Source organism: Pristiophorus japonicus, chromosome 8, assembly GCF_044704955.1.
Source record: "Pristiophorus japonicus isolate sPriJap1 chromosome 8, sPriJap1.hap1, whole genome shotgun sequence".
NCBI classification, from domain to species: domain Eukaryota; kingdom Metazoa; phylum Chordata; class Chondrichthyes; family Pristiophoridae; genus Pristiophorus; species Pristiophorus japonicus.
In genome coordinates, this window is record NC_091984.1 from 166165227 (window position 1) to 166177961 (window position 12735).

At 51.0% G+C, this 12735-nt stretch overlaps 1 protein-coding gene across 3 annotated transcripts in view; it reads left to right on the forward strand.

The window, feature by feature from the left end:
- med15 (mediator complex subunit 15) overlaps positions 1 to 12735 on the forward strand; it is a 127663-nt gene that overhangs the window by 81660 nt on the left and 33268 nt on the right. For all 3 annotated transcript variants that reach the window (XM_070887506.1, XM_070887504.1, XM_070887507.1), the window contains one exon: positions 4427 to 4554. In XM_070887506.1, coding sequence (XP_070743607.1) covers positions 4427 to 4554 — 128 coding nt within the window. The remainder of the gene's footprint in view (positions 1 to 4426; positions 4555 to 12735) is intronic.

Here is a 12735-nt window from a genome sequence, read left to right on the forward strand (position 1 = left end):
AGCTTTTATGGGTTTTTTTCTGGTGCCAGCCCACAAATGACCATATTTTATTGAATTTAATTTTGCAAATTGCCATGGTGGCATTTGAATCATAGAATCATAGAAATTTACGGCACAGAAGGAGGCCATTTCGGCCCATCGTGTCCGCGCCGGCCGACCAAGAGTTACCCAGCCTAATCCCACTTTCCAGCTCTTGGTCCGTAGCCCTGTAGGTTATGGCACTTCAAGTGCACACCCAAGTATTTTTTAAATGTGGAGAAGGTTTCTGCCTCTACCACCCTTTCAGGCAGTGAGTTCCAGATCCCCACCACCCTCTGGGTGAAAAAAAATTCTCCTCAACTTCCCTTTATTCCTCTACCAATTACTTTAAATCTATGGCCCTGTTGGTGACCCCTCTGCTAAGGGAAATAGGTCCTTCCTATCCACCCTATGTAGGCCCCTCATAATTTTATACACCTCAATAAGGTCTCCCCTCAGCCACCTCTGCTCCAAAGAAAACAAGCCCACCCTATCCAATCTTTCTCCAAAGCTAAAATTCTCCAATCCAGGCAACATTGTCGTAAATCTCCTCTGTACCGTCTCTAATGCAATCACATCTTTCCTGTAATGTGGTGACCAGAACTGCATGCAGTACTCCAGCTGCAGCTTAACCAGTGTTTTATACAGTTCAAACATAACCTCGCTGCTCTTGTATTCTATGCCTTGGCTAATAAAGGAAAGTATCCTATATATGCCTCCTTAACCACCTTATCTACCTGGCCTGCTAACTTCAGGGATCTGCACTCCAAGGTCCCTCTGTACCTTTACATTTCTCAGTGTCCTACCATTTAATGTGTATTCCCTTGCCTTGTTAGCTCTCCCCAAATGCATTACCTCACACTTCTCCGGATTTAATTCCATTTGCTACTGTTCTGTCCACCTGACCAGTTCATTGATATCTTCCTGCAGTCCACAGCTTTCTTAATTACCAACCACATAGCCTATTTTTGTATCATCTGCAAACTTCCTAATCATACCCCCTACATTGAAGTCTAAATCATTGATATGTACCACTTCCTTCAGAAGATTTGAGGAGCTGTTAATCCTGTAACTCCTGCCCTGGAGCGTCGTGGTTCTCCATCCTGGGGTGGAGCAGTGCCTCTCTGACAAGTATCCACTTGATGGCCCACTGCTGGGGGGAACATTTCCTGGAATAAAATACTTCAGAGGGTACTGTTTGACTATTTAATCTGGGGTTAATCTGCAGTGGGAGCTGGTAATCCAATTCCTCATCAGTCTGATTGTACAGGCAATCATGTGGATTGAGGTTGAGTTCTTTAGAGGTCTTGCCAGATTATGTAAAGGTTAGACCCTCTTCAAACATAGACCCTCAAGTGTTTGGTACTGTTCCTTCTTCCTAACTATCATCTGGCAGAGATGGGAAGTTCAGGATCAGTCAAGGGATACTCTGTGTGGTATGCTACCCGTGGTTCACTCTCCATATCTTTACAAACCCTTGGTGCCTGCGTCCAGGCTATGTGGACAGTTTGTGTTCTGGCAACTGAAGTCTCAAATCTAACGAGGCTCCCTGCTCCGGGATCGGCCTCCTCTGTGGCGGATAGAGTCCGGAGGAGGTACAGGATTTAGGGGTTCACCTTTATTCCGGGTGATACGCTGTGCTCGTGCCCCGTCATCCCCTTGAGCCTTTGCTTGGGAGGAGACTGAAGCTTTGTCACCAGAATGTGCCAGCTACTTTGTGGCAACAGGAGCAAGTCACCTCATTAACATCAGAACGACTGAAAGGGAGTTTGTCCTGATTCCACCCACTTTGGCAAGGTCCAGTCCTTGGAGTGTGGAAGATGGTTCTGTTTGAAGAATGGAGATGGCCCTACGGTGTTTTCCCAGATACGGTGGGAGTGATTTTCAAACAATACAAGAGACAGGACAATTAACTTCGGTCTTTTTATTTGTGACTTGAGTTCAACGCTCACCATGCCAGCCCTATCCGACTGAGATTGCCCATATTGGGCAGGTTTACACTGTGGGTACAGACGGCCCCCCAACTCATCTCTTCAAACTCAAGCTTTTGAGAGACTTTCTCCCCCTCCCCCCCCCCCCCCCCCACAAACTGATGAACTTTGAGGTTGTCTCCCCCAGTGGCACAGACTAAACATTACTGGGTGGGTGGGGGGGGGGATAATGCCATAGTGCGGGATAAAACGCAGGGCTCTTGGAGAGAAGCAGCAGGAGGGGCACTTTAGGGAATAGAGCTTATTTGGGGGCAGGACACCATCCTCGAGCGCCCTGTCCCACCGAGCGCCCTGTCCCACCCGACCGAGCGCAAGGCAAATGCAACAAATTGGGCAATTGCCAGCAGCAAGTTATGTGTGTGTCGGTTTCTCACATTGTCTCCATATTTCTTTTATCTTCTCTTGCTTGCTTTTTCCACTTCTCCCCTCCCTCTCTCTTCCCCCCCCTCTTTCCCCGCCCCCCCTCTTTCCCCACCCCCCCCCTCTTTCCCCGCCCCCCCCTCTTTCCCCGCCCCCCCCTCTTTCCCCGCCCCCCCTCTTTCCCCGCCCCCCCCTCTTTCCCCGCCCCCCCTCTTTCCCCGCCCCCCCTCTTTCCCCGCCCCCCCTCTTTCCCCGCCCCCCCTCTTTCCCCGCCCCCCCTCATTTCCCGCCCCCCCTCTTTCCCCGCCCCCCCCTCTTTCCCCGCCCCCCCTCTTTCCCCGCCCCCACTCTTTCCCCGCCCCCACTCTTTCCCCGCCCCCCCTCTTTCCCCGCCCCCCCTCTTTCCCCGCCCCCCCTCTTTCCCCGCCCCCCCTCTTTCCCCGCCCCCCCTCTTTCCCCGCCCCCCCTCTTTCCCCGCCCCCCCTCTTTCCCCGCCCCCCCTCTTTCCCCGCCCCCCCTCTTTCCCCGCCCCCCCTCTTTCCCCGCCCCCCCTCTTTCCCCGCCCCCCATCTTTCCCCGCCCCCCCCTCTTTCCCCGCCCCCCCTCTTTCCCCGCCCCCCCTCTTTCCCCGCCCCCCCTCTTTCCCCGCCCCCCCTCTTTCCCCGCCCCCCCTCTTTCCCCGCCCCCCCTCTTTCCCCGCCCCCCCTCTTTCCCCGCCCCCCTCTTTCCCCGCCCCCCCTCTTTCCCCGCCCCCCCTCTTTCCCCGCCCCCCCTCTTTCCCCGCCCCCCCTCTTTCCCCGCCCCCCCTCTTTCCCCGCCCCCCCTCTTTCCCCGCCCCCCCTCTTTCCCCGCCCCCCCTCTTTCCCCGCCCCCCCTCTTTCCCCGCCCCCCCTCTTTCCCCGCCCCCCCTCTTTCCCCGCCCCCCCTCTTTCCCCGCCCCCCCTCTTTCCCCGCCCCCCCTCTTTCCCCGCCCCCCCTCTTTCCCCGCCCCCCTCTTTCCCCGCCCCCCTCTTTCCCCGCCCCCCCTCTTTCCCCGCCCCCCTCTTTCCCCGCCCCCCTCTTTCCCCGCCCCCCCTCTTTCCCCGCCCCCCCTCTTTCCCCGCCCCCCCTCTTTCCCCGCCCCCCCTCTTTCCCCGCCCCCCCTCTTTCCCCGCCCCCCCCTTCCCCGCCCCCCTCTTTCCCCGCCCCCCCTTTCCCCGCCCCCCCTCTTTCCCCGCCCCCCCTCTTTCCCCGCCCCCCCCTCCCTGCCCCCCTCTCTCCCCTCTGCCCCCCTCTCTCTCCCTTCTGCCCACCCTCTCTCCCCTCTGCCCACCCTCTCTTTCCTCTCTCTCTCTCTTTGTTTTCTCCTCTCCTTCTCTCCTTCCCCCTCTGTTTCTGTAAATCTCTATCTTTGTGTATATCTGTTTTTATTTTTCTCCTTCTCTTTCTCTGCCTTTTCCCTATTTTAATTTTTTTACCAGACTGAGGCAAATTTTGTAACTTTATTTAGTTTCTTGCTGCTCAACTATTTTTTAGAAATGTTCTTCTTCCTCCTCCTCCCACTAACCACGTGTTGTCCCCCCCACCTTGCGGTGCCCATCTGTACACACTTTAAGGCACATTTCCATGCGGATGTGATGTCGCTGCTGAGATCAAAGCTTGCATGTATTGCAGATGAGATCTTGCCTGTGCTACTGTGCATTGTTGGAAGCAGCAGCCCCCATTCCTACCATTATCTGTATGTCAGATTATTCATTGAAGCAGCAAAATGTGAGCAAGAGCCACAAGAAAGCAATGGAGCAGGGCGAGTGGTCGGAGCTGTGAGCGAGACTCACCAGAAAGCTACTGCAAATCTTCCAGCTCAGTTTAACCACTTGTCGGAAAGCTGAAACTGTGTAACGCGTGAGTCACGTTCATTGTACAGGTATTGGCTAATTGTTATGAAACACAGATTGACTGTTCTTACTTATTCACTGAAAGTTCTGAAACAAGTATAAAATCTATGAAGCCGCTAGATATTCTAGGATACAAACACTGACTGTCTAAAACCAAACCAAAATCTGATTGATCTATTGCAGTTCTGGACCCGCTCCATCCCCAAGTGCCTTCCTGCCAAGCCCGTCAGCACAGACAACACAGAGCCCAGCTGCAGCCCGGACACCCCAGAACTTCAGTGTCCCTTCCCCCGGCCCCCTCAACACTCCAGGTATGGTGTTTGCTGGTACCTAGTTAAGTGGTAGGGGGATAAGTAATAGCATCTGACAGCACAGTATTTTGAATTGTCTTGAGCACTCTCGCCCTCCATCCCATTAACTGTTGCACAAAGGTGTTTTGGAATGGATTTGATGTAAACTGGCAGGGCTCTGGTGTCACGCACATTTAAAACGGAAATGAGAAGGAATTTCTTTTCTCTGAGGGTTGTAAATCTGTGGAATTCTTTGCCCCAGAGAGCTGTGGAGGCTGGGTCATTGAATATATTTAAGGTGGAGATACAGATTTTTGAACGATAAGGGAGTCGAGGGTTATGGGGAGCGGCAGGGAAGTTAAGTTGAGGCAAGGATCAAATCAGCCATGATCTCATTGAATGGCGGAGCAGGCTCGAGGGGCCGAATGGCTAACCCCTGCTCCTATTTCTGATGTCCTTATGTGTCACGCGCCTCCGAGCTGTGCCGGCCAGTTGCCTTCTGTTGAATTTTTCCCGTGGCTTTGAAAGGGCGGAGGAGACGGCTGTCAGCTACGTGTCGCTGCTGGCGTCTCTGCGCCGCTGAATATGCTCGGAGTGACCGGGAGGCGGGTGTGGCCCACCGCAGGCCCATGGACGCCAGGCGGCTCTCCCGAGTGAGCGGGGGACCTCGCTGTGCTCTCCACAGTCAGTGCAGATGCAGCATCGGGGGAGGCCTGGGACTGAGCTGACTGCTGGAAGCACGGAGATTGGAAAGAGATTTGGGAGCGTCAGGCAAATACTCGGAGCATCCCTCTCGCTGAGAAAGAACAGCGGTTGGTTTATTTGGCCTGTTTTTTTTTCTGGTTGTCCAGTGTGGTTTCTGTCTGATAATTGGGGCACAGCGCGGCTGCTACTGTGTTTGTGATGTGTTTTCTCCAGTGTTCAGCCGTCCTGCTCGCCAGTGATGATGCTAACTCATGGCGGAGTCGGGTGCCACCAGTACCAATAACCCGACAGCATTGGCAGGCTATTGAACCATGAGGGGTTAGTAGCCGGGCCTGTTCTTGGTCCTTGCCCAACCTGTATTCTCCATCACAGGATAGTAGGACCCTTTCCTCCCCTCCCGTTCCCAGCCCAGGGACTCTGTATCACCTCTACTGGGACATCCTGACGCTGTTCAAATGCAAGTTCCTTGTTGCTGACTTCATACTCAGGCCTCTACCCAGCCAGGAGCTAAAAGCACCTCAAATCAATGTTTATACTATCTCATCCAGATACTGATCATGCTCTGTGTAATCAATCAATCACTCCCGGGTACCCGCCCTGTGTAATCAATCACTCCCGGGTACCCGCTGTGTGGGGGACATCAACTGACTCGGCACCAAATCAGGAAGGCCCTGGTGCTTTATGTTCAGTGCTGCGCAGAGCGATGGTTTTACCCACAGGGCCACTGGGGGAGCCTGTCTCGATTGTGACCATAACTTTGTTTCTGAAGATTGACAGGAGCATTAGCAACCCAGCCCAGCCCACCCTCTGCTGGCTTTCTGGGGGATATTTGCACAAGCTGTTGAGGCTAGCTCAATTGCAAATTTCAAAAACTGAGATTGACAGATATTTATTGGGTAAGGGTATTAAGGGAGGTGGAACCAAGGCGGGTAAATGGAGTTGAGATATAGATCAAACATGATCGAATTGAATGGCGGAACCAGCTCGACGGGTTGAATGGCCTCCTCCGGCTCCTACGTTCCTCAAACAGGGAAGGATAAAGAAAAGGAACTTACATTTGAACAGCCTCAGGATATCCCAAACTATTTCACAGCCAGTGAATGATCCTTTAAAGTGCAGGTAGGCACGGCAGCCAATTCATGCACAGTAAGCTCCCACAAAGCGGCACATGAGGGGAATAACCAGCTGATGTACTTCTGGTGGTGTTGATTGAGGGTGAAATGTTGGCCAGGATGGAGTGATTGATTACACAGGGTGGGTACCCGGGAGTGATTGATTATATGGAGCGGGTACCCGGGAGTGATTGATTATATGGAGCGGGTACCCGGGAGTGATTGATTACACAGGGCGGGTACCCGGGAGTGAATGATTACACAGGGCGGGTACCCGGGAGTGAATGATTACACAGGGCGGGTATCCGGGAGTGATTGATTACACAGGGCGGGTACCCGGGAGTGATTGATTACACAGGGTGGATACCCAGGAGTGATTGATTACACGGAGCGCGTACCCGGGAGTGATTGATTACACGGAGCGGGTACCCGGGAGTGATTGATTACATAGGGCGGATACCCGGGAATGATTGATTACACGGAGCGGGTACCCGGGAGTGATTGATTACACAGGGCGGATACCCGGGAGTGACTGATTACACGGAGCGGGTACCCGGGAGTGATTGATTACACAGGGCGGATACCCGGGAGTGATTGATTACACAGGGCGGGTACCCGGGAATGATTGATTGCACAGAGTGTGATCAGTATCTGGATGAGATAGTATAAATATTGATTTGAGGTGCTTTTAGCTCCTGGCTGGGTAGAGACCTGAGTATGAAGTCAGGTGTTGGTGTACAGCATCTATCCTCAGCTTGGGAGGCTGGGGGTGAGGGAAAGTGATTCATTGAGCTGTTATTATTGGTGTAGGTGTAGTTCATCACGTCCCTGATATGAGTGGCGTCTGTGTTACGGTGTCACGAGCATTTGCTTTGATCCCTTCCTCGTGAATGTAGTGACTCCTTGTTGGAATCCACAGCCATGGCCAGTGCTGGCCCTCCATCGCTGTGTCTTAGTGATCATTCTGTTAGTGTTTGTCCCAGTGCTGAATGTTGGTCGGTTATCACAGCTGAGCTTAGTCCCATCCCCTCACATCTACACTTGCACCTTCAAAATCGCCAGCGATCAGCACAGACTGGAGATCGGATCTGTGTGTATGGATCAGCGACTCAGTGGGTGGACTCACTGAGCCTTTGCAAGAGGTTGGCCTGCTCTGTCTTCATATGACAAGTGTTCGGGTCCCACGTTTATTCGGTGCTGTGTTAACCAGTCTTTGCTGAAACAGGAATCGGGGCGATCTTGGGCTGAGTAGTAAGATCAGCCAGGGGTTCTGCTCCTGATCACTTTGCAGAGATTCCCACTACACATTGCATATGTGTCGACATGATGTGAATCAGGATCAGGAATGGTTAGAAACATAGAAATTTACAGTGCGGAAGGCGGCCATTTCGGCCCATCGTGTCGCACTGGCCAACAAAGAGCCGCACGGCCCTCTGTCAGCAGCCCTGAAGGTTATATATAAACCTATGAACAATGACGGAAAGGCAAAGAGCACCCAGCCCAACCAGTCCACCTCACACAACTGCAAAACCCCTTATACTGAAACATTCTACACTCCACCCCAACCGGAGCCATGTGATCTCCTGGGAGAAGCAAAAACCAGATAAAAACCCAGACCAATTTAGGGAGAAATAATCTGGGAAAATTCCTCTCCGACCCATCCGGGCGATCGAAACGAGTCCAGGAGATTATCCTGGCTGTATTCTATTCCCTGCAGTACTTGTTATTATATCTGCGCTGTCCAACAAAAGGTCATCTAGTCTAATCCCGGTTACCAGCTCTAGGTCCGTAACTCTGCAGGTTACTGCACTTTAACCCATCCAACCATCTCTTAAAAGTGGTGAGGGTTTCTGCATCCACCACTCTTCCAGGCAGCGATTTCCAGACTCCCACAACACTCTGTGTAAAGAAGCCCTCCCTCAAATCCCCTCTAAACCTTCCACCAACCACCTTAAAACTATGTCTCCTTGTAATAGACCCCATCACCAATGGAAATAGTCCCTTACTATCCACTATGTCCAGGCCCCTCAATATTTTGTACACCTCAATGAGGTCTCCTCTCAACCTCCTCAGTTCCAATGAGAACAAACCCAGCCTATCCAATCTTTTTTTTAATTTCAAAATATACTTTATTCATATAAAAATTTGTACAGTACATTCAAAAGCAGTTCAGTACATTTAGCTGCGGTCAGCAATCCCATACACTATATTTGGGTGCTGACAGCAGTTCCGTTCGATACAGTTCCTTGCTTTTCAGTTCAAGTACTATTCGGTACAATACGGGATACATTGTACATTCAACAAATTACATTACATGTGTCACTATACAGTACACGGAATGGATGACGGTACATTTACACTTTTCCTTTCTAACGTGCATCACGAAACAGACCTTGCATTGTGTTTACAGATCATGGTGCTCCATGTACACAAAAAAGAAGTTACAAGTACGGCCCGAGGGGAGTTTTGTACTGTTCCTGTCCCCGGGTTTACCGTGGCAGAAGGGCTTTAAACTGTGGCCCTTCCCCACCGTGCCTTTGCGGCGACTGCACCAATTTTAAGTGCGTCCCTCAGCACGTAATCCTGGATCTTGGATTGCACCAGTCTGCAACATGCAGACGTGGACATCTCCTTGCTCTGAAAGACCAGCAAGTTTCGGCAAGACCAAAGAGCGTCTTTGACCGAGTTGATGGCCCTCCAGCAGCAGGTGATGTCTGTCGCGGTGTGTGTGCTCTACGGGCTGTTCCCAGGGACAGAATCCTGTGTTACGGAGCTGCTCGTGATGAACCTTGACAGCAACCACTGCATCTCTTTCCAAACCTGCCTTGCGAAGGCGCAATCCTGAAGGAGATGGGTGACAGTCTCGTCCGCCCCGCAGCCGACTCGGGGGCACCGTGCCGTGCTGCTGAGATGTCGGCTGTGCATTAACGCTCTGACGGGTAAGGCCCTCCTCACCGCCAACCAAGCTACGTCTTGGTGCTTGTGTGACAGCTTTGGCGATGAGACATTCTGCCAAACGAGTTCGACAGTCCGCTCAGGGAACCACCTGACAGGGTCCACCATCTCCTTTCGTAGGGCGTGCAGGATGTTACGTGCTGACCACTGTTTTATGGCCTTGTGGTCAAAGGGGTTTTTTGTGAAAAACTTTTCCACGAAGGACAGGTGGACAGGCATGGTCCGCTGGTGGGGACGTTTCGCGGCAGCGTGGCCAGGCCCATCCTTCGCAACAAAGGGACAGGTAGAACCTCAGCACATAGTGACACTTGGTGTTTGCGTACCGGGGGTCTGTGCACAGCTTGATGCAGCCGCACACAAAGGTAGCCATCAGGATGAGGGCCACGTTCGGAACATCCTTTCCTCCACTGTCCAGAGATTTGTACATTGTGTCTCTGCGGACACGTCCCATTTTGGACCTCCAGGCAAAGTGGAAGACGGCCCGGCTAACTGCCGCGGCACAGGAGCGAGAGATGGGCCAGACCTGTGCCACGTGTAGCAACCCCGAGAGCACCTCACTCCTGATGACCAGGTTCTTTCCTGCCATGGAGAGGAAACGCAGCTTCCACCATCCCAGTTTTTGCTTCGCTTTGGCGATACGCTCTTCCCAGTTTTTGGCGTACGCCCCGTCCGCTCCGAACCATATTCCCAACACCTTCAGGTAATCTGGTTTAACGGTGAAGGGAATGGAGGATTGGTCGGTCCAGTTGCCAAAGAACATGGCCTCACTTTTGCTGCGATTGACCTTTGCTCCCGAAGCCAGTTCAAACTGGTGGCAGATTGCGAGCAATCTGCGGACCGACTGCGGATCCGAGCAAAAGACGGCGACATCGCCCATGTACAGGGAGGTCTTGACCTGAGCGCCTCCGCTGCCTGGGATCGTCACCCCTCTAATGCCCTCCTGATGGACTCGGCAAAGGGCTCGATACAACACACAACACACAAACAAGGCAGAGGAGAGAGGACAGCCTTGCCTGACTCCAGATCTGATTGGAAAGCTTTCAGTTTCCCACCCGTTGATTAGGACTGCACTACTGATGTCTGTGTAGAGCAGTTGGACCCAATTGCGGATACCCTCCCCAAACCCCATTTTGGAGAGCACGTCCAAAAGGTACGTGTGCGATATCCTGTCAAAGGCTTTCTCCTAGTCTAAGCTGATTAAGCAGGTGTCCACCCTCCTGTCCCGCACGTAGGCGATCGTATCACTGAGTAGCGCAAGGCTATCCGAGATCTTTCTGCCTGGGACAGTGCAGGTCTGGTCCGGGTGAATCACCAGCTCAAGAGCAGACTTGACCCTGTTGAAGATGACCTTTGACAGGATCTTGTAGTCAACATTGAGCAGCAAAATGGGCCGCCAGTTTTTGATTTCCTATCCAATCTGTCCTTATAATTAAGATTCTCCATTCCAGGCAGCATCTTAGTAAATCTCCTCTGCACCCTCTCTAGTGCAATCACGTCCTTCCTATAATACGGCGACCAGAACTCCAGCTGTGGCCTAACCAAAGTATTATACAATTTAAGCATAACCTCCCTGAGCTTATATTCTATGCCTCGGCCAATAAAGGCAAGCATTGCGTATGCCTTCTTCACCACCTTATCCACCTGGCCTGCTACGTTCAGGGATCTGTGGACAAGCACTCCAAGGTCCCTTTGTTCATCTACACTATTAAGTGGCCTACTGCTTAATGTGTATACCCTTTCCTTATTAGTCTCCCAAAGTGCATCACCTCACACTTCTCTGAATTAAATTCCATTTGCCACTGATCTGCCCACCTGACCAATAGATTGATATCCTCCTGCAGCCCATGACTTTCCTCTTCATTATCAACCACACAGTCAATTTTAGTGTCGTTTGCAAACTTCTTAAATCATACTCCCTATATTCAAATCTAAATCATTGATATATACCACAAAAGCAAGGGACCCAGTACTGAGCCCTGCGGAACCCCACTGGAGACATCCTTCCAGTCATAAAAACATCCATCAATCTTTACCCTTTGCTTCCTACCTCCAAGCCCATTTTGGATCCAACTTGCCACCTTGCCCTGTATCCCATGGGCTTTAACCTTCATGATCAGTTTACCATGTGTGACCTTATCAAAAGCTTTGCTAAAGTCCATATATACTTCATCGTACGCACTACCCTCATCGACCCTCTTGGTTACCTCCTCAAAAAATTCAATCAGGTTAGTCACAGACGATCTTTCCTTAGCAAATCCATGCTGACTGTCCCTTATTAATCCTTGCCTTTCCAAATGTAGATTTATCCTGTCTTTCAGGATTTTTTCCAATAATTTTCCCACCACTGAGGTTAGGCTGACAGGCCTGTAATTACTCGCCTATCCCTTTCTCCCTTCTTAAACAAGGGCACTACACTAGCAGTCCTCCAATCCTCCGGCATCATGCCCAGATCCAAAGAGGACTGGAAAATGATGGTCAAGGCCTCTGCTGTTTCCTCTCTTCGCTCAACAGCCTGGGATGCATTTCATCCAGGCCTGGGGACTTATCTACTTTCAAAGCTGCTAAACACCTTAATACTTCCTCTCTCTATATATTATTTCATCCAGAATATCACAGTGCTCCTCTATAGCAGTATCTGCATTGCCCCTTTCCTTTGTGAAAACAGATGCAAAGTATTTGTTAAGAATCCTACCAACATCTTCTGCCTCCACACAAAGATTACCCTCATGGTCTCTAATAGGCCCTTACCCTTTCTTTAGTTACCTTCTTACTCTAACTATATTTATAGAACATCTTAGGGTTTTCCTTAATTTTACTGGACAATAATTTCTCGTGCTCTCTCTTAGCATTCCTAATATTCTTTTTAATTTTGCCTCTTAACACTCTATATTCCTCTAAAGATTCTATAGTATTTAGCTGTTGGTATATGACATAAGTGTCCCTTTTTTTCTTAATCCTCCCCTGTAAATCCCTAGACATCCAGGGGGCTCTAGAATTATTTTTCCCAGCCTTTTTCTTTAAGGGCACATGTTTGGCCTGAGCCTTCCGGATCTCCTCCTTGAATGCCTCCCACTGTTCCGACACTGATTTACCCACAAGTAGCTGTTTCCAGTCCAATATGGCCAAATCACTCCTTAACTTAGCAAAATTAGCTTTTCCCCAATTCGGAACTTTTATTCCAGGCCTATTCTTGTCCTTATCCATAACCAACTTGAATCTGACTGAATTATGGTCACTGGCACCCAAGTGTTCTCCCACTAATACCCCTTCAATCTGCCCAGCTTCATTCCCCAAAACTAAATCCAAGGCGCCCCTTCTCGTGTTGGGCTTGCTATATACTGACTAAAACAGTTCTCTTCAATGCATTTCAAGAATTCCGCCCCCTTTATACCCTTCACACTACATTTGTCCCAATCAATATTTGGATAGT